Source organism: Engraulis encrasicolus, chromosome 22, assembly GCF_034702125.1.
Source record: "Engraulis encrasicolus isolate BLACKSEA-1 chromosome 22, IST_EnEncr_1.0, whole genome shotgun sequence".
NCBI classification, from domain to species: domain Eukaryota; kingdom Metazoa; phylum Chordata; class Actinopteri; order Clupeiformes; family Engraulidae; genus Engraulis; species Engraulis encrasicolus.
The window spans coordinates 24939998-24959944 of NC_085878.1; the positions used below are offsets into that span (position 1 = coordinate 24939998).

The window sequence follows — 19947 nt, forward strand, 5'->3', positions numbered from 1 at the left end:
TTGATCCCTTGCTGATTTTGCCCGTTTGCCCACTAATAAAGACATGATCAGTCTATACATTTATGATAATATGTATTCAAACATGGAGAGACAGAATATGAAAAAAAAAATCCAGAAAATAACTTAAAATAATATATTTTAATTTATCTGTATTTAATTAAGGCTAATAAGTATTTGACCCCTCTAGCTAAAGAAGATAAAGTGCTTTGTGGCAAAGCCCTAGTTGTCTAGCACTGAGGTCAGATGTTTCGTTTAGTTGATGACAATGTTTGTGCATATAGTAGAACATATTTTTGCCTATTTTTCTTTGCAGATTATCTCCAAAACATTAATAGTTTGTAGCTGTAGCTTGGCAAATGGGAGGTTCAGTTCTCTCCATAGAATTACTATAGGGTTAATATTTGGAGACTGTCTAGGCCACTTCACGACTTTAATATGCTTCTTATTGAGCCACTCCTTCGTTGCTTTGACTGTATGTTGTGTATTATTGTCATGTTGGGAGATCCAAAAATGGCCCACCCTTCAGTGTAGTGGTGGAGGGAAGGACGTTTGCACTCAGGATTGCACATTACATGTCTCCCTCCATCCATTTGTTGACGATGTGAAGTTGTCCTGTGCCTTGGCCATACAAACACCCTCAAACCATAATGATACCACTTTCATGCATGATGATGAGGAGGGTGTTCTTGGGATCATAGACAGCAGTGCTCTTTCTCAAAACACATTGAATTGTGTTAATGCCAAACAGCTTGATTTTGGTTTCATCTGACTACAGCACCTCCTTATCATATCCTAAACCAGCCTGATGTCCGTTGGGAAACCTCAGATGGGACTGCACAGGTTCCTTATGAAGTAGAGGTACCATGTGTGCACTACAGGATTTTAAACCTCTGTGGCATTAAGTTCTACCAGTAGTTTTCTCAGTGATTTTGGTCCCAGTAGCTTTGATATCATTGCCTAGTTCATCCCGTATACGTCTAGGGTGCTTTCTTTCTGTTCTCATGGTTATCAAATCCCTACAAAAGGTCAAATCTTGAATAGAACCCCAGACAGGCTGATGGATAGTCATTTTGTATTCCTCACATTTTGGAAGAAATGCATCAACAGCTGGGTCATTAATACCCAGTCTCTTTCTTGTGACTTTGCTGCCCATTTAATCTTTGTTCAGGTCTAAAATCTTGTCCCTGATATCATTTGACTGCTCTTTGGTCTTTCCCATGATGGTGATGTTGGAGTGTGACTGATTCATTCATACTATGGACTAATTCTGCTGATTAAATGTGTCTTTTATGCATGTTAGTATGCACAGGTGTCTTTCATTCAGATGACAAGTTGATCGGAAGTGCCCATCTGGTCTGTGGGCCCGGAACTGTAATCAGTTGGCAGGGGATCAAATACTTATTTTGCTCGATGAAATGGAAATAAATTAATATATATTCTCCTAAATTAATTTCTGGATTTTCTTTTTGATATTCTATCTCTCCATATTAGAATACATATTATCATAACATTTATTGACTGATCATGTCTTTGTTAGTAGGCAAACCAACAAAATCAGCAAGGGATCAAATACATATTGGACTCACTGTATATTATTGCTTTTTTCCAGGGAAAATGGAAGTGGAGAGCAATACACATTAAGAACAGAACTATGAACATACAGGGAGTTTGTCACGACATACAATAGGCAATAGGATACATTTTACATTATTAAGTCATACTAATAAAGTCAGGCTGTTAGGCCACTTGGCTGGAGCAAAGAAATAGCGTTTCAGCCATTGCTCTAAGAAGAGTTCCTTTTTTTTTGGTTAATGTAGACCGCCCATCTCCATTTTCGTTGTAACATAGTTTTTGGCATGTTAAAAATGTCAGTGTAACATTGATAAGGAGGAGGGTGTTTTTATGTCTTGTTCAATAAATCTGGTCTTTTGCTGAGGATGTGCGGGACTCAAACACAGACCTCTAGTCTAGGATCTCTCCTGAGGACTCACTGGTGTCCCTGTGCTGTCCTGTGGGGAATGTACATGAGTCAGTGACGTTTCAGAAGAAGCACAAGTCAGGGCAGCGCAACGACAGCCAGTGCCACTACTGTATGGATTTTTTTTTGTTTTTAGTGGACTATCTAAGAAGCATATTCATTGCAACATATCAACCACCAATTACTAATGCATTTATGGGCATTAAATGCCGTTACTCCACCTGACGTCTGAGCCCAAAAAAAACGTCTTTCACCCACATTCTGTCTGTTAGCCCCCAGTGTCCCAACAAGAGGATCTGTGATGCACACAGCTTTCTCCCCACTTCTCACACCACCAGCTAGTCAAGGAGGAGGAAACTGGTGTGCATTCTTTATGAGCATGACCTATTTTTGATGCCTCTCTCTCTCTCTCTCTCTCTCTCTCTCTCTCTCTCTCTCTCTCTCTCTCTCTCTCTCTCTCTCTCTCTCTCTCTCTCTCTCTCTCTCTCCTCTTGGTGCAAAGCTGATTCTTTCATCTCGCACTAGATAGAACCATGTGTGTGGGTGTGTGTCTGTGTGTGTCTGCAGCGTGGCGAATGTCTCTCGCTCTCTGCCTGAAGTGTACCTTGCGTACCTTGCGTACCTTGCGTACCTTGCGTGCATGTTGTACGTGTGTGAGCGAGCGTGTGTGTTGTGGTGAGGTGAAAAACACCATTTGAAGTCCTGGATCTACGCAGTGTAGCTTTGATAAGGGATGCACTGATTGCTGCTATCCTCTGACTCTAACTCTGACTTTGGCTTCTGGCGATGCGATACAGGCACCGAAGACATGGGAGCCAAGCAGTCGTTGCTGGGGGCCCTTGGTCCGTCACCCACGATCGAAAACATCCAGGCAGCCTACAACGGCGGCGAGAGCAGTCGAGCTCAGGAGCTCATCCGGATATCATGCCAGGAAACCAACGGCGTCCGGCCGGAGCGGGTAAGACACGCTTATATCCTCCCTCCGTTTTTTTTGGGCAGAGCGGGTAAGACACGCTTATCCCTCTTCCATCCTCTTCCTTTAGGCAGAGCGGGTAAAGAGAATGGGGATTAAGCCCTTCTCTTTATTCCTCTCCCTCCTCCTCCTCCTCTTACTCATTTTTTTCTGTTTTTGTTTTTGTTTGTTTGGATTTTTTTTTTTACTTCTTGTTATTTTGTGTTCAGTGATTACAATGTAACTGAGTACAACTAAGCCACGACTAAGCCTCAAAGCATGTAAGAAAAGGGGTTCTGCTCCTTCTCTTTCTCCTGATACGCTTTTTTAAATTATGGGAATGGACATCCCAATTTCTCCGTTAGTCTTTTTACTAGCAATAAGAATATAACCTCAAACCTCCAGACAAGGTTTGTCGTTATTCTATATTGGGGAAGTTACAGGGTTCTTCTCCCGTCCTCCCCTTCCTCTTACTCCTTTGTCTTTCTTTTGATACATGTATGACATCCATTATGTCTAACTGTTATAGCAAAGGCTGTAAGGCTGAATATACTTCAGACAAGTAAAAGTGTTATCTCTTACTTAACATGTTTCGACGGTATACAGTAGTTTCCGTCTTCATCAGAGGGTCTCATGGATGTTGATGTGTGACATGCTTTAAAATGAGGGAGCAACATGCTCTCCCACACCAGGACCACCATCCTAAGAGGACAACTCAGTGTGTAACACAGTATGGTCTAATGCATGTAGAACACATCTAGCCAAACTACAGGTAGTGCAAAACAAGGCAGCAAGACTAATTCTCCAATGCTCGCAATATACCAGCATTACACATATGTACTCTTCTTTACACTGGCTAAAAGTTGAGGATAAATGTATGGCCTCTTTATTGACCTCAACATTGGCAATTTTAAATAACAAAACCCCTCTGACACAATATAGCAGATTCTGTAAAACTTCTAACACCCATATTTATAATACAAGGTCTGCAACAACAGGGACATTTATAGTACCCTGTGCTAACAGTAATGCCCTACAGAGAAAAGTGGGATACAGAGCAATCACTGCATGGAACAGTATGCCAACTTTTATCACAAAAATAAGTTCCAAAGCAAGTTTTAAAAAATAAGTGAAGATATTTTTAGGAAAGAGTTATTTTTTAAGATAGTTGATGTTAATATTGATGAATTGATATTTATTAGCAGGTTGTATTAAATTGTGAAATTTGAATGTCTTTTGCTTATATAGCCTGTAATATGTTACTGTATTGTTTTTTTGTATGATCCCAGATGGTTTTTGTTTATACAATGATGAATTGATTTTATTGAAGAAATGGACCCCAGGAAGAATAGCCGTGGCATTGCCACAGCTAATGGGGATCCAACAAATAAATAAATAAAAACTCTAACAGCAGGAGGTGTGACCACCCTGTCATTAAACATCCATGTGACCCACTGAGATGGAAGCTATACTGTCGAAATATGTCTGATAATAGATAAAACTTCTACATTTCTGAAGTATAACAAAATCCCAAGTTTAGACCTTTGTTTTGTTTTTGTTTGGAGAGGGGGTTTGCTTCTTGTTTGTTTTTGATACACCTTTCTTCCCTCCTCCTCCTCCCTGATCCTGCGATCAGAACAGGTACTCAGGTACTGCTCAATTTTTTTATTTCTGGAAAAGGATATCCTGATTTGTTTGTTATTTTGTTATTCGAACCCGGGTCGCTGGTGTTGCAGTGCAGTGTCCTACCGCTTGAGCCACGGCAGGGCCAGTTTTGGCTCATTTCTTGAAACTGAGATGACTCAACTATAAGATCACTAGCAAAATGTCATATGTCTCCAAAAACTGTTCATTCATGCTTCAAAAGCAATTCCCTTTCCCATGTTAATAGTCAGTACTGTTGTATAAAACGATTGAATAGATCTTTCTCAATTGCTTTGACTCATGTTCATTCATTAAGTGCATCTGCCAAAATTACCTGGATGGTTCAGCACATGTCAGCATGTGTTTACCCATGTGTCAAAACTAAATTCCTTTCCCACATAAATCATCACTGCACCCAAAATGCATTGCTCCTTTGGTATTGTGCAAGCACTGCAAGTGAAAATGCTTTGATGTTTTGCCATTATGATAAAGGTACAGCTTACAGTTCAACTTTGCATACAACTGAAAAAAGTGAGTGAAACCATTGACGTTGGACAACACAGACACTACTAATTCTTTTAAGGATTTTTTTTCACACACATAAAGGATTTTTTAAAATTCACATACATAAAGTAGTGCATACTGTTGATTTGGCTCATGTCTCAAAACAAAAATCCCATTCTCAAAATAACATTGTCAAACTGTAGTGTATATCGTGGATTTTTTTTCACAAAATAGTCAAGTTCCAAATACCAGTCAATTACTGCCATGAATCACATGTTCAATAAAATTATTATATTGTTTTGTAGACTGTTTTGCTGATGACTTACACAATGTACTGATACAGAGAATTGACTAATCCATTTAGATAAGGAAAATGTATTTTATTTGTAAAATGTGCCAAATGTATGCTCATTGTCTATTGGCTACTTGTAAGTTACATAGCTATTTGCAAAGCGTTGCGTTCGACATTTGCGACATAAACAAAGCATTTGAAATTTGATGAAATCAATGAGAAATGCCATTCTGCTGCGAAAAGCTGCTAGTTAGGACATTTGTCCATGTTGTTTTGAGAATGTCATCTCTGTTGACAGTTGACAGAAATGAGCCAAACCAATGGAGAAAAACTGTAATATGGGGTGACATTACCACCACTTCGCCTGTGTCACTAATGCCACTGTGACAAGAGGCAACATACAGTAGATCTGACTGGTACTGGCCATATTAGGCATATTGCAGTCAATCTGAATAGTCTCAACTTGTGAAAAAGATTATTTTACTGTGGATCAAAATCTTTCCCATCAAAATAAAACGACTCAAGTAGCAACTTAACTCTGCATTTGCCTTCGACTTTCTCAAACAATACACAACAGACCGACCTGGACTCTCCATCGCATCCCATTCCATTCAGGGTTAAAAATCGGACACATTCTGTTCCTCTAGCCTTAGGGTCTGCTCTCAGTCTGTCGCCTCAGCATGCTCTCTGTCTGCCCTGCTGAAGGTGGAAGGAGACAAAAGGCAGGTCGAGCAGAATGAGACAGACGACTGGGAGTCAGTCATTGATCAGTTACAGTTAGTGAACCGCAGTGTCTCCTCTGCCCTAAGCATGGGATAGCAGCATGAGCTCGGCAGTGTCATGTTCTTATCTAATACTGGGCATGGATGGACACATACACATATGAGGCAAACAGTCAGCTACCCAACAACTGTGTTAATAGCTGCAACAAAATCAGTACGAACAAGTCAAGTGTACTTTATTGAACTTTATCGTACTTTATCAGGGTTATCACAGAAGTTTGAAATTGTGTTTGACCAGCCTCCAATGTGCAGTTAGACTAAACATACATAAAAGACATGTATACATACATGAATTAACACACTTTCTCTGATACATTCACCACACTAACACAACCACAACCATGCACACACACACACACACACACACACACACACACACACACACACACACACACACAAACACACACACACACACACACACACACACACACACACACACACACACACACACACACACACACACACACACACACACACACACACACACACACACACACTGTGGTTGTTATCATGTTTGTTTATATTCACATATTATGTACCACATGCATTGTGCATTATCAGGGGAAGATGTGGCCATTTTTACTATATTCTATCTTTTGTGGTCTTCTGAGGGGTTGGCTGTAGATTTTTTTAAAAAAATGTCTTTTAGACATTTGTGGGGAATTGGCGCATTGGCTGTACATTTTTTTTTTTTAAATGTCTTTTAGACATTTGTGGGGAATTGGCGCATGGGAATCCTGTGTGGGATGTTAGTCAAAATGTTATCAATGAACAACATTAGCGGGCAGGGTGGGGAAGAAAAATGAACGGGACGGGAAATGTAAAGTGACCAAAATGAATGGGATCGGGACAGGACAGGGAGTCATTCTACAGCAGTGAGACGGGATGGGATTTACTGCTTTACTTTGGTCCAGGATTAGGATGTTGTAGGATTTTTTTTTTGTCTTGGATCGGGATGGAACAGGACAGAAAATCCACTCCCTTGTCATGCTCTAGTTGGCTGACAGACACAGAGAGACAAGAGAAGGATCCCTGTGTGAGTGCGGCTAGGCCAGGGGTTCCCAAACTTTACCATGACAAGGCCCCCATATACCGATATATTCCAGCCAAGGATTCCCCTTACATGGGGCATGCCATACTATTTTTTCTGTGTACACCCTTTCACAGCCAAAGTGTAGGCCTGTGAGACTGTGCCACACTGGACTATATTAAATTATAACGATAATAGTTAAATGTTCAATCATTCAATTATGTATTTTTTTGTGCTATACTTTTCTTGCCAACCTGCCGTGGCCCCCCCAGCACCTCCCTGTGGCCCCCCAGGGGTCCCTGGCCTCCACTTTGAAAACCGCTGGGCTAGGCTACTGTGGATCTCGTTGTCTTGGGAAGAGGAAGCAGGCAGTCTTGGCAGTACTTGGCACTGCGGCGAGATAACAGCTATAGGCGAGACAGGATTAGACGGCCTCTAGTAGTCCCAAGCCTGCCCTGAAAGAGGCGGCTGAATCAGCCTGGTGATACAGTGCTGTCTCCGTTTTTGAAATGGGACCGGCAGGCTTTGGAGTCTGTAAGGTTCAAAGGCACCGGTGACTTGGAAAGTTCACAGGGGTTTTTCCCACGCTTTATCAGTGTGTGTATGTGTGTGTAATAGCTTTTCTAAGCAACGCAGGAAACAATCTTAGATACAAAACTGATAAGGTTGCCTTCCCTTTGTGGTAATATAATAATAGCCTTCATGACTCCTTAAGACATGCTGACTGTTGTACCTAAGGTATGAGTAGGCTCCAGGGGATAACATTTGTGTGGCCAACTGACATTGCTGTCTGAGCCTTGATCGATAGATTATAGATCTTACAGCTCTCAGAGAGCAATCTCTCTCTCTCTCTCTCTCTCTCTCTCTCTCTCTCTCTCTCTCTCTCTCTCTCTCTCTCTCTCTCTCTCTCTCTCTCTCTCTCTCTCTCTTAATTCAGTTTACTTCAATAATGCTTTATTGGCATGATGAACAAGACATGCATACATACAGTATATATATGTACATACATATATACAAACCATTCTCTTTCTCTCTCTCTCTCTCTCTCTCTCTCTCTCTCTCTCTCTCTCTCTCTCTCTCTCTCTCTCTCTCTCTCTCTCTCTCTCTCTCTCGCGCTCGTGTGTGTGTGTGTGTGTGTGTGTGTGTGTGTGTGTGTGTGTGTGTGTGTGTGTGTGTGTGTTTGTATGTATGTGTGTGTGTGCGTGCATGCGCATGCGTATCTGTGCATGCTGGAGTTAAAGAAGCCAGTCATTGCAGTCTAGGATTTGATGTATAGGTAATAGTGGTAGGAGAAGGATAAAGGCCATTAGATGTAGCCACGGTGTACAGTCAGCATTTGCTAAGTAATGTGCCCTTAACTTCTTGGCTAATGATGATGTTGTGGCAGTGGTATGGAGAGTGGTCTGCACACTACCTGTACCGTAGGTAAAAACAAAAATGTACATCATATACTTCAAATATGCTTCAATGTTTCGATTCTCCAGTGGAATATTTAGGCAATGTGCTGTATGTACTGTATTGGTCAGGGGTATGTAGAGTCATACAGTCACACACATACACTTCACAGTGACATAATACTCTGTATTTGTACATGAGCCTACTCTTTCTTGGAAATAAAGACACCTGTATCTTGTTTTGCCTTATTAAGACATTCTTCTTCTGAATGTTTACCCTTATCAAATCAGGAAACATTTCACCATCCAAACCTATTGTGGACCAGCAATAGAGAGAACTGGTTATTCAAGTGCAGTTATGTTGCTGTGTTTGCATTTAGCTGGAAAGTAGATAGCAAGAATAAAAACAGGAAGTGTAACAGCTATAATGGGTATACTGGATAATGGCAGATAATACTTGTGGGTGATCTGAGCCTCAGTGAAACATTGATAGATAAAACATTAGTAATACTCAGTCAATGTTATATGTTTCAGTGTATGAATGTACATAATAGTGATTGTCGTATTTATGACAGATCTTTTTTTTGGTTGGGTCTGTTTTTAAAGGTTGTGTTTCTTTGTTCTCATTCATGAAGTCATTCATGACATGAACAACAATGTGATTTGATACAGCAACAATAGAAATTGAAAACATTGTGTTGCTGCCACCTAGCGTTGGTTCTATAAATAGCCCCGGGTGCACTTGGAAGTGGTTTCAGCGTGAGACTGCAGTAGTTTCTCTGTCACAGATGCGACATGTAACATGCATTTTCCATCTGTGTAGAGATGCATATTTCAAAAATGTTTGTTGCTCTCTTATATTTAATATGAATGATGACAAAAATGTTTCCTTGATGTTTTTGTACTTTTCCCCCTAACTTAAACAAAGTGACATAGATTTTGGGACATTTTGGGAAATTGACATTTTTGTGTTGGGCATTGCATTGCAAAATGCATTTTGTGTAGGTTTAAAAAGTGTGTTTGAATATTTGAATTGCAAGAATTCACACATAGATGAAAGGACGTCTGAACAGTCACTTCCAATAATAAATATAAAAACTGTCATTTATGCCTTTTTGCAACTGAACTCTTCACTTGTTCTTTCATGTGCATTTTTAGTTTCAGCAAGGAGGATTATATTTTTGGCAGTGTTGGTTTGACGGAATGTTTGTTTTGTTTGTTTGTTAATAGCGTTATGCAAAAAATAATAATGGATTTGCATGATTTTTATGATTATAATTTTCTGGTCAGACCAATTAAGAAAAGAATTAGATTTGAGTGGTGATTCCAATTCAAGTTTTTTAATGTAATTAATTTTTATCGTTGGGTCACAGGTCATGTTTTGGTGGAGGTCTTCGATCTCTAAGTGCGCTCCAGTTTGTTCTTCGGTTTGTTCAGTTAAATGCTTAAAATGTAGACATTACTTACAATAACCATGTAGCACTAGATAGAGTGGTATTATTAAAAGTAGTGAAAGTAGTTATTGTTGTAGCAAGACTAGAAGCCCCATTGATTCTGTTAACCTAAACCAGATCCAGAAGTTCCTGTTTGTTCTGTTGTTGTGTAGATGTAATTGGGAAGTTAAAGCAACACTAAGCCGTTTTCCTTTTGGAATGCATTACACATTATAAAAAGCAGATTTGTCTGTCAGTCATAGTACTGAGAGACAGCCTACTCCTCCAAACTTAGTACATTTATACTGGGTTACAGGCCATAAATGGGCTCTGAAAGTTCGACAGTAGGCCGACCTTGTACCTAGTGGTTCATGAATCACTGTAATAAAACATTATTTTATAGTTGAAAAGAGTGCTTAGTGTTGCTTTGAAAAAATAACATAATCCCTAATCTATTTACTCTAAGTGACATAACCACCATGTTTGTGTGTACTTTAAACAGAATATTAAATTCTGTATAGAAGAGCACTGTGTAGAGTACTTCACTGCTGTGAAATTGTTGCTGTAGACATCTAGAAACCACATTCAATGATAATCTGAAGCAGATTTGGACGTTCCTGTTTGTTCTGCGGTTGTATAGACCTATAGTAACTGGGAATTTAAAGCAATACTAAGTACTTTTTCCACTTTGGTCACCTTACAGTATAAGTTAAAAGTAGAACTGTCTGTCATTCAAACTACAGATAGGCAGTCAAATGCACAGGGTGACAAAGCCAATTCAGCCCGTTACAAGTCAATGAATCGTTTAAATGATTCGGAAGACATAATTTCCATGTTGAAAATAATACTTAGTGTTGCTTTTGAAAAAGAGCTTAACCCTGGTATTGGAGTATTAAAATAAAATTATTAATATGGACATATACTGTATGTCTATGTCTTATGTGGCACATACTGTAAAAGTGGCCAATTTCTAATGTTCCTCTTATACAAATTGCACCACCATTGAATCCCTTAGATAAGAGAAATCAACATACAGAGATAAATACTCTTAACTTTACACAGTGATTTTCTCTTTCATATGAGTAGCCAACCCTGTAACCATGCTATACTGCTATACTGTGTGTCGGCCCTGCAGCAGGACTTGTTGTGCGTGGCGGCGCGTAACGGGGATGTGGACAGCATCCGGTTCCTTCTGAGGGAGGCCCGGGTGCCCGTGTCCCAGGAGGGCGGAGAGAGGAACCCTGCCGTGCAGGCTGCCTACTGGGGCCAGCACCGCGCCGTCAAGGAGCTCCTCGACTCCATACCCAGTAAGTCAAACACAGATAAAGGATAATATGATAGTAATGCTATATTTTTGCTATTATTTGTACATAACATTCATATTAGAGTGTGATTAGACTGTTTTATTACTTTTTGTACGTCTACATCTTCCGGCTTCGTCCTGTGCACTGATAGAAGATTTCAAGATTTTAAGACAGTCTTGCTCTCTTTGTACTTAGCACTTAACACTTTGATGAATATACAGTTGAGGACGATATTATTAGCCTCCCTCCTGAAATTAGACATTTCTCTTGATTTTTCAGTGAGAATGACCATTATGAACCGTTTCTGTTATTCTGGAAACAAATACACTGATGGAGATAATGTCCAATGAGTTGAATTTTCATTTTTCTATCGTTACAATGAGTTTAAACAAAAAAGGGCAAAAATGACAAGGACAAAATTATTAGCCCCCTGATCATTAATAGCCAGTATGACGCCATTTATGAACCAAAACTGACAACAGGCACTTTGATCAGTTGTTACCTAGGTTGGCACATGCCCCACTAGGGATTTTGGCCCATATCTTCACTGCAAAGTGTTCTAGCTGGTCCAAATTGCATGGATGCTGAGCATAGACATTTGCCACAGACTCTCAGTGGGATTGAGGACTGGACTTTGAGCAGGTCATTCCAGTATCATGGTTTTAGTGTCCTTGAAGAACCTCTGAACTAATTGTGAATTGTGAACTAACAACAATGTTGTTGAAGGACCCAGCAATCCAGATCCAGACCCAGACTCCCTGTGTCTGAGGCTGAATAACAGTCTAAAAACTTGATGCCCCCACCACTATGTGTAACTGTGGAAACTGCTTAGTCTCATTAGACCAAAGAAGCATTGGACACCTGCCTAGATGATTGTTATTGACCTGGCCTCATATGGAGTTTTTATTTCAAGAAAGACAGCTGTTAGAGCTTGTCATCATATTGGGCTTTGGGGCCATCATCACAGAAGAACCCTTTTACTAAAGGCGGTGCATATCAGAGTGTTATCGAGCTTTGCCTATGAACATTTGAAAGTCAAAAATGAGTTTTGAAAGTCTCTGCTTTCATCTGATGAGATTCAATTGCACCTGCTTTGATGCATGAATTCTGCTTCTGTCAGGTGAAGAAAGGGGTAGTCCTTAAAACTTCATAACATGGTTTCCACAGTTAAACATGGTGGTGGAAGCCTCAGCCACAGGAAACCTTGTCTGGGTGTACAGCACCATAAAAACAGAAGATTATGATAGAATGTGGAAGGCGACCATGCAAAAATATGATCATAGAGGAAGCTAAAATCTTCACTGGAGCTTTCAATAAGACAATAACCCAAAACTTTCATCCAAAATTGTTCAAATGTTCTTCAAGGTTACTAAAACCACGATCATGTTGTGGTTCAGATCTCAATCCTTTAGATAGTCTTTGAGGAGTGCTGAAAATGAATGTCCATCCTCAACATCCATGCAATTTGGATCAGGTTAACTATTTGCAATGAAAATATGGGCCAAAATCCCTGGTAGGGCATGTGCCAACATAGTTAACAACTAATCCAAGTGCCTGATGTCAGTTTTGGTTCATAAATGGCACTCTATTGACCATTAATGATCAGGGGGCTAATAATTTTGTCCTTGCCATTTTTACCCTTTTTTGTTTAAACTCATTGTGAAAATGGAAAAATCCAAATTCAACTCATTGGACATTATCTTCATCAGTGTATTTGTTTCCAGAATAACAGAAATGGTTCATAATGGTCCTCCTCACTGAGAAATCAAGAGAGATGTCTAATTTCAGGAGGGGGTCTAATAATATCATCCTCAACTGTATAGTGTTTTTTACTGCTTAGCTTCAATGTACCAGAGGATCTACAATGACATGGTTTTAAAGTCTAAAAGCCTTGAAAGTGTTGAAGTCGAGATGAAAGGCAGGTTGACTGTCACTTTCGAAGCAGATACATTTGATGTAGAGAAGACAAGGGTGTAATCGATGGCAAATGCTTAAATGTTCTTCGCACTTACGCACCTGAAATGTCTCCATCTTCTACCTTATCGTCTGTCCCACCCTGCTCTCTCTCTCTCTCTCTCTCTCTCTCTCTCTCTCTCTCTCTCTCTCTCTCTCTCTCTCTCTCTCTCTCTCTCTCTCTCTTTGTTTTACTTCCCTATGCACCTCTCTCTTCTTTCTCTATCTCTATATCTCTCTATCTCTGCCTCTGCCCCCACCCCTCTGTCTTTCTGTCTGTCTGTCTCTGTCTCTGTCTCTGTCTCTCTCTCTCTCTCTCTCTCTCTCTCTCTCTCTCTCTCTCTCTCTCTCTCTCTCTCTCTCTCTCTCTCTCTCTCTCCATATCAGGGCACTGTCTGCGTAAGGAGCTGTTGAACTGGATGTTGGCTACGGCGTGCCAGCAGGGTCAGTTGGAGGTGGTGAGGCTGCTGGTGCTGGGCTACCAGGCGGACGCTGAGGACTGTGCCATACGACACAACGACTTCGCCGTCATCACCGGCCTGCCACTCTACGCTGCGGCTAGAGCAGGTATGGACCATAGGCATGCATAGGCATACAGGACTACACACACACGCAAGCAGCATATGCACAGCAGCACCTCTGCACACACACATGGATATGGGTAGGAGAGAGAAAGTGGGAGAGAGAGAGAGAGAGAGAGAGAGAGAGAGAGAGAGAGAGAGAGAGAGAGAGAGAGAGAGAGAGAGAGAGAGAGAGAGAGATAATGAGAGAACAAGAGAGAAAACGAGAGAACAAGAGCGAAATTGAAAGTGACAGCTTATGAATAAAAAAATGCATTCAATGGTCTGAATGTCATCATTCTGTCATAACCCTGCTTATTGGCCTGCTCAAATGAAAGTTAGGAAGTGAACCTCCTCTGTGTTAACAAGCCTGGTCGACTGTTTCTTATTTCCCTCATCTGTCATTGGCCAAAACAATAAAGAAAGCAGAAGTGGAGGAAGGGAATTCACACTGGGCAGGTTTCCGAATCAGCATTCCATACTCGAAGCATACACACACTTCCTCTTTTCTAGGCTCCTGTGTGGTGGCCAGCGGTAGTGACACTTCCCACTGTTCTAGAACTGTGAAGAAAAATGCAGAGCCTCTCGACCAGCCAGCCAGAGCGTGTTGAGTCAAGTCGAGTCCGCCTAAATACCTGTGCTGGATCTGTGTTGTGTTGTGTATGTCCGCCGTAGGCAATACTGAGATCGCCACCTTCCTGCTGGAGAATGGTGCTGGCTTCTCCTCGTATACTCTGATGGACCACCCGGACTTCAGCCGCGAGCTGCTGCGACAGCGCCTCCTGGGGGAGGAGAGGGGTACTGACCAGCAGGACGGCACCAAAGACGAGGTCAGTGCATTATTTACGTTACATTACACTGAGCAGACTTTGTATATATTATATATATTAGGTAAAGACTGAAGGTTAAGACGGGAAGAGACTGCGAGAGAGAGAGAGACTGCGAGAGAGAGAGAGAGAGAGAGAGAGAGAGAGAGAGAGAGAGAGAGAGAGAGAGAGAGAGAGACTATGCGGTAGGACTGCTAAATGAGCCAGGCCGGAGTTGAACCAGGGTCTCCATGAGCATCCATGTTGGGCAGCCATGGCCTAGTGGTTAGGCAGGTGGGTTGCGAGTTCAAATCTCACCCTTACCGGTTCTCCCCACACCTCCATCCATGGCTGAAGTGCCCTTGAGAAAGGCATCTAACCCCACATTGCTCCAGCGACTCTGACCAATATCCTATAAATAACAGTAAGTGGCTTTGGATGAAAAGCGTCAACTAAGTGTAATGTAATGTAAGTAATGTAATCCAAGGTCACATGCCTTAGCCGCGATGCATGAACAAGCTACCAATGTGTGAAGGTATAACATAGACATAATCCACACACACTACATACATTATATTTTCCTATGTGTTGAAGAATATTGTGCATTACATTAAACTTAGCTGATGCTTTTATTTTTAAAAAGGAAGCATATTATAAGCAATGGAACCACAGAAGGGTTCAGTGTGTTTACATGTGTGAGCCAGAAAAACTTGAAAGTGGAAGTCATGCCCTATACAGCATTTCTTCTGCCTGTGCTCTCACAACACAGAGGATTAGCTCATCTACCAAGAGGTCAACTGGTCAAGTGAATTGGTTGATGAATTGGAACAAATATGTGGCAGGACGTTGACTTTCTGAACTTGGGATGCCATTATCTGTGATTACATTACATGCCATTACATTGCATTAGACATACCGTACTTACACTGTACAGCAGACTGTTTTATCCAAAGCAACTATTAGAAAAGCAGACACAAGCAAGCTACAGATATGCAGAAGAACACCAAGTAAGCATAAGATATACCAAATTTAGTGCAGAGAGGGCACAGGAGAATAATGGTGAACAGAGGTTATTTTAAAGGGAAGCAATCTTGGAATATAGTAGTTAACACAAGCTTCCTACTGCAAAGAGGTCTGTCTAAGGTCAAGAGGTTTAGGGCCTCTATCCACAGGATGCGTTTTTAGTACTGTTGGCGCCTATTTTCAATACAAGGCCTATGTGTTTTGGCGTCAAGAGCGCTAAGCGCCTTCCGCACTAAAAGGACAGAGACAGAGACCATGTTTTGACATGCCGCTATGAGTGTAGCGGGTTGAAATTTGTTTAAATTTGGGCATTCGTCGTCACCCACCCTAATACCCAATGTACCTTTGTTGCTGGCAACTCTGCAGTGACAATAAATATGTTCGAGCTGATTTATGTTTGAACGGGGTAGCTGTGGCATTGTCACGGGGGATTTGTTTGTAGACAGCATCATGGTTAAGGCGGAGGACTTAACATCAGAGGGTTGCAGGTTCGAATCCCACCTTTATCCCACCTAAAGTGCCCTTGAGCAAGGCACCTAACCCCACATTGCTCCAGGGACTGTAACCAATACCCTGTATCTAAATGGATGTTAGTCGCTTTGGATAAGGTGCAATGTAATGTAATGTAGTGATTGGCATGAGTGGAGGAATGTGCATGCATCAAAATTAACTTGAGAGTGATTCTACGATTCGACTGCGCTTTTGGCAAAAGCAAAATGTCAATTATCAGTATTTTTTTCAATTAAATGACCTAGATGTTTACATAGTGTATATATTTAAGTTTCCAAACAAACAAATTGCCAAGCTTAATCTTAAATAATTTGATAAATACTAGAAAGCGAACATTTGCTTGATTATTTTGTCAACAGTGTTATGGACAAATACTATGTCATTTCAAACATATATAAAAATACTACAGAGTTGAAACAACATACGTTTGAAAGTGCTTATGTCCCTCAACAATAATGTTGTCATTAATCTGTGCAACTGATATAGAAAATGTGATTGTTGAGCTTCATAAGTAGGATTTTATGATTCACTGTGATACAGACTGACACATTTTTCATTATAAATCCCTGTAACGCCTGATTTGAATTTAGTCACCCTCCTTACACAAGACTTCCTTCTCCAGAGATAATCCCTAGTGTCTGTTCATAGGATTTTTCCAAAACATAATTGATCAATAGCACAAAAACACTTTCAAAACAGTCAACCGTGTTACTTAACTGTGTTACGGTCAACAGTGCAGGGGAACCGTGTGCAACCGCAGTGCAGTCGGCACTTTTTTAGGAGAAAAAACAGAGCAGACAAACCCATCTCCCTAGAACACAAATTATTTTGTTTGTTTGTCTGTCAATATGGAGATAAATTGGCAAAAACATACTCCTCCTCAACTGTCATAGCTGATGCGTAACACCATTGACGGTAACACGGCTTGACATTTCAGCCATTTTTATGGTGTTGTGCTAACTGAGGACCTCAGAAGTTCCACCACAACACCTTAATCAATTCATGTATTTGTATGCTTTATCTGTGTTTTTCTACATGTGATTTCTAATTCAGATTCTTATGAATATGTTGATAACACAGTTGACAGGCAATTTTCCCGCTATGAGAACATGAAAAAGAAGGGATTAAGTTATGGAAGGATGGAGCTCAAAACATACCAAAAAGTCTTCCCATATCCTGCCAAAGAGGTTATGACATCACGTGATGTTATTCGTATGGCCTAAGACCAAACCATTACTGATTTATGGAGGTGGTTTCAGACCGTGACACGGTTAACACAGCTTTCGTGGACACACACAAAATGGCAAATTTCATGTATAATGGAAAGCACAGTGGTCTTTCTGACAGTTTTGTCATATTGTGATGATTCCTGTGAATCAACATTTGCAATCGTCTTGGGCAAAACAAGTTTCTTTACATGCTAATATGAAGACTGAATCTGACATTTGGAAAACAGGACGGCATGAAAACGCCCAAAACCAGTATTAAATATTCATTCTTGCTGAGGGAAAGAATGCCATGTCTACACTTTCTGTATTATATGAAAGATAAATGTGTGCTAATGTCCAAAACATCATTGGATGCAGTTAATAGTAAGTGGAATTCGCAAATAAAATCCATGGACTTAAAAGCACAGTCGAATCGTAGAATCACTCTTGTGTCAAAACTTAACCATATACAGTACAATACAATACAATACCAAGGATTAGTCTTCTTTAGGCCCACAGTGATTCACTAAACAATATATAGCCATTTACAACATATAAATACACGTATATCTAACGTTACAAAAAATGTAGCCTAGATCATATAAATGTGTAAACACAAGATGCTGTGTTGAAATATTTAGCATAATGGCGCCATAGGCAGCAGCTGATGTACTGTATGTGTGTTTGTTTATGTTTGTTTAGTTTGACAGAGTTTGTGTGATTTCCTCTGACCCATCCCTGGGAATTTCTATCCTGTGTGAACTGTATAAGTGTTTTAGCTGGTGGAATGTGAAATGCAGATCAGTATTAGTGAACATTCCAAATGGATCTACGCCCAGGCACCCGAGACCAAAGGGCAATTGGTGGCACATGGGTAGTGTGCTTAGTGGAAACAAAACGCTTGAAACACGTTGGCAAGGATTGGCGATCGATTTGGTTGGCTGTTGGCTCTGCTTTTACACTGTGTACACGTGTGTTCACTCTGGCCAAGTCTGTGGTGGACGTGCATGTTTCTGGTGGACAATGCATCTCCTTGCCAATTCTTGCCGAGTCTACTCTATTTCATGCAAACGTTTCAAAGAAGCCTTATATTTTTTTTCGGGCTGACCTTGTATTTTAGAGAGCTGTTGAAATTGTTCAAATGACCAATGAGCATTGTTAGTTGATTTGATTGACAGTTAGATTTTTTTTAGAATTCTTTTGATTGACAGTCAAATGCAACCGTCGTCATATCAGCGCTTCTCAGCGTTGCTAATTACGAATCCAGAAACGTAGTGCGGAAGAATCCTTGCAGATCAATCGTGGATGCTTCAAAACCGTTGAATGGAATACAATAGAGCATTGTTTCTCAACAGGGGTGCCGGGGCACCCTGGGGTGCCGCAGGCCACTCTCAGGGGTGCCGCGGAAACGTGGCTGATGAATACATTATGTAATATAATACATATTTGTCCAAATTGATAAGGTAATGTAAGTAAATAAATATAGGTCGCCCCAGTCAGCTGCAACTTCGAACGTAGGTTGCGTGACGTCTCCAAATGTGTTACTTTTCTAAGCTTGTGTGGTATCGGGTGCGATGCCATTTTACGGCTTGTTGGTTTGGGGTGCCTTGAAATTTTTCATGAATTGAAAGGGTGCCTCGCCTAAAAAAAGGTTGAGAAACACTGCAATAGAAGCCTGCCGTACATGTAGTATTTCCGTCAGTGTGTAATGCCATTCTTTTCCCTCAGGGTGTGTCAGTGAGGTCAAGCCTCAAGCTGTTGTGGCCAGAGCCACAGCACCTCACTGCACTTTACACAAGGCTGGTCTGACAGTGCAGTGGTCAAGCATCAGTCTGCCATGGCCCGAGCCACATATGCCCATGGTACCTCAGAATGCTTGGCACAATTTCAATTCAATAATCTACTTTTTCACTCCTGTCCTCAGGCTCTGTCAGTGCACTGGTCAAGCATGTTAACAACACTTCACAATACTTTGCACCATTACCGTAGATTCTTCTAATTTTCCCTCCTCCTCCTCCTCTTCCTCCTCCTCCTCTTCCTCTTAATCCTCTCTCCTCCTCCTCTTCCTCTCTCCTCCTCTTCTTCCACCTCTTCCACCTTCTCCTTTCTCCTCTCTCCTCTCTCCTCTTCTTCCTCCTCCTCCTCTATCCTCCTCATCCTCCTCCTCCTCTCTCCTCCTCCTCTTCCTCCACCCCTTCCTCTCTCCTCTTCCTCCACCGTCTCCTTCCTCCTCCTTCTCCCCTTCTTCCTCCATCTCCTCCTCCAACTCCTCTCTCCTCCTCCTCTTCCTCTTCCTTCTCTTCCTGTCCTCTCAGGCTCTGTCAGTGCAGTGGTCGAGCCTGAAGCTGCCTTGGCTGGAGCTGGACTGGTTCATGGACGTGTCGTCGCGCATCACCCATCTGGACCTGTCGCGGAACAGCCTGGGCTCCCTGCCCTCCGTGGTGCCCTGGGGCCTCATTGGCCTGCGCATACTCGACCTCTCAGCCAATCAGCTCAAGGAGCTGCCCAGCCCTGTGTCCTCACAGGAGATCATCTGCACTAAGTGAGTGACACACACATACATACATGCACACA

The 19947-nt window shown here is 41.4% G+C and overlaps 1 protein-coding gene across 2 annotated transcripts in view; it reads left to right on the forward strand.

Annotated features, from left to right (window-relative positions):
- The window catches only part of lrrk1 (leucine-rich repeat kinase 1), a 113103-nt gene that overhangs the window by 7519 nt on the left and 85637 nt on the right, over nt 1-19947 (forward strand). For both annotated transcript variants that reach the window (XM_063188833.1, XM_063188834.1), the window contains exons 3-7: nt 2776-2936; nt 11145-11316; nt 13654-13833; nt 14502-14656; nt 19689-19915. In XM_063188833.1, the coding sequence (XP_063044903.1) occupies nt 2776-2936; nt 11145-11316; nt 13654-13833; nt 14502-14656; nt 19689-19915 (895 nt within the window). The remainder of the gene's footprint in view (nt 1-2775; nt 2937-11144; nt 11317-13653; nt 13834-14501; nt 14657-19688; nt 19916-19947) is intronic.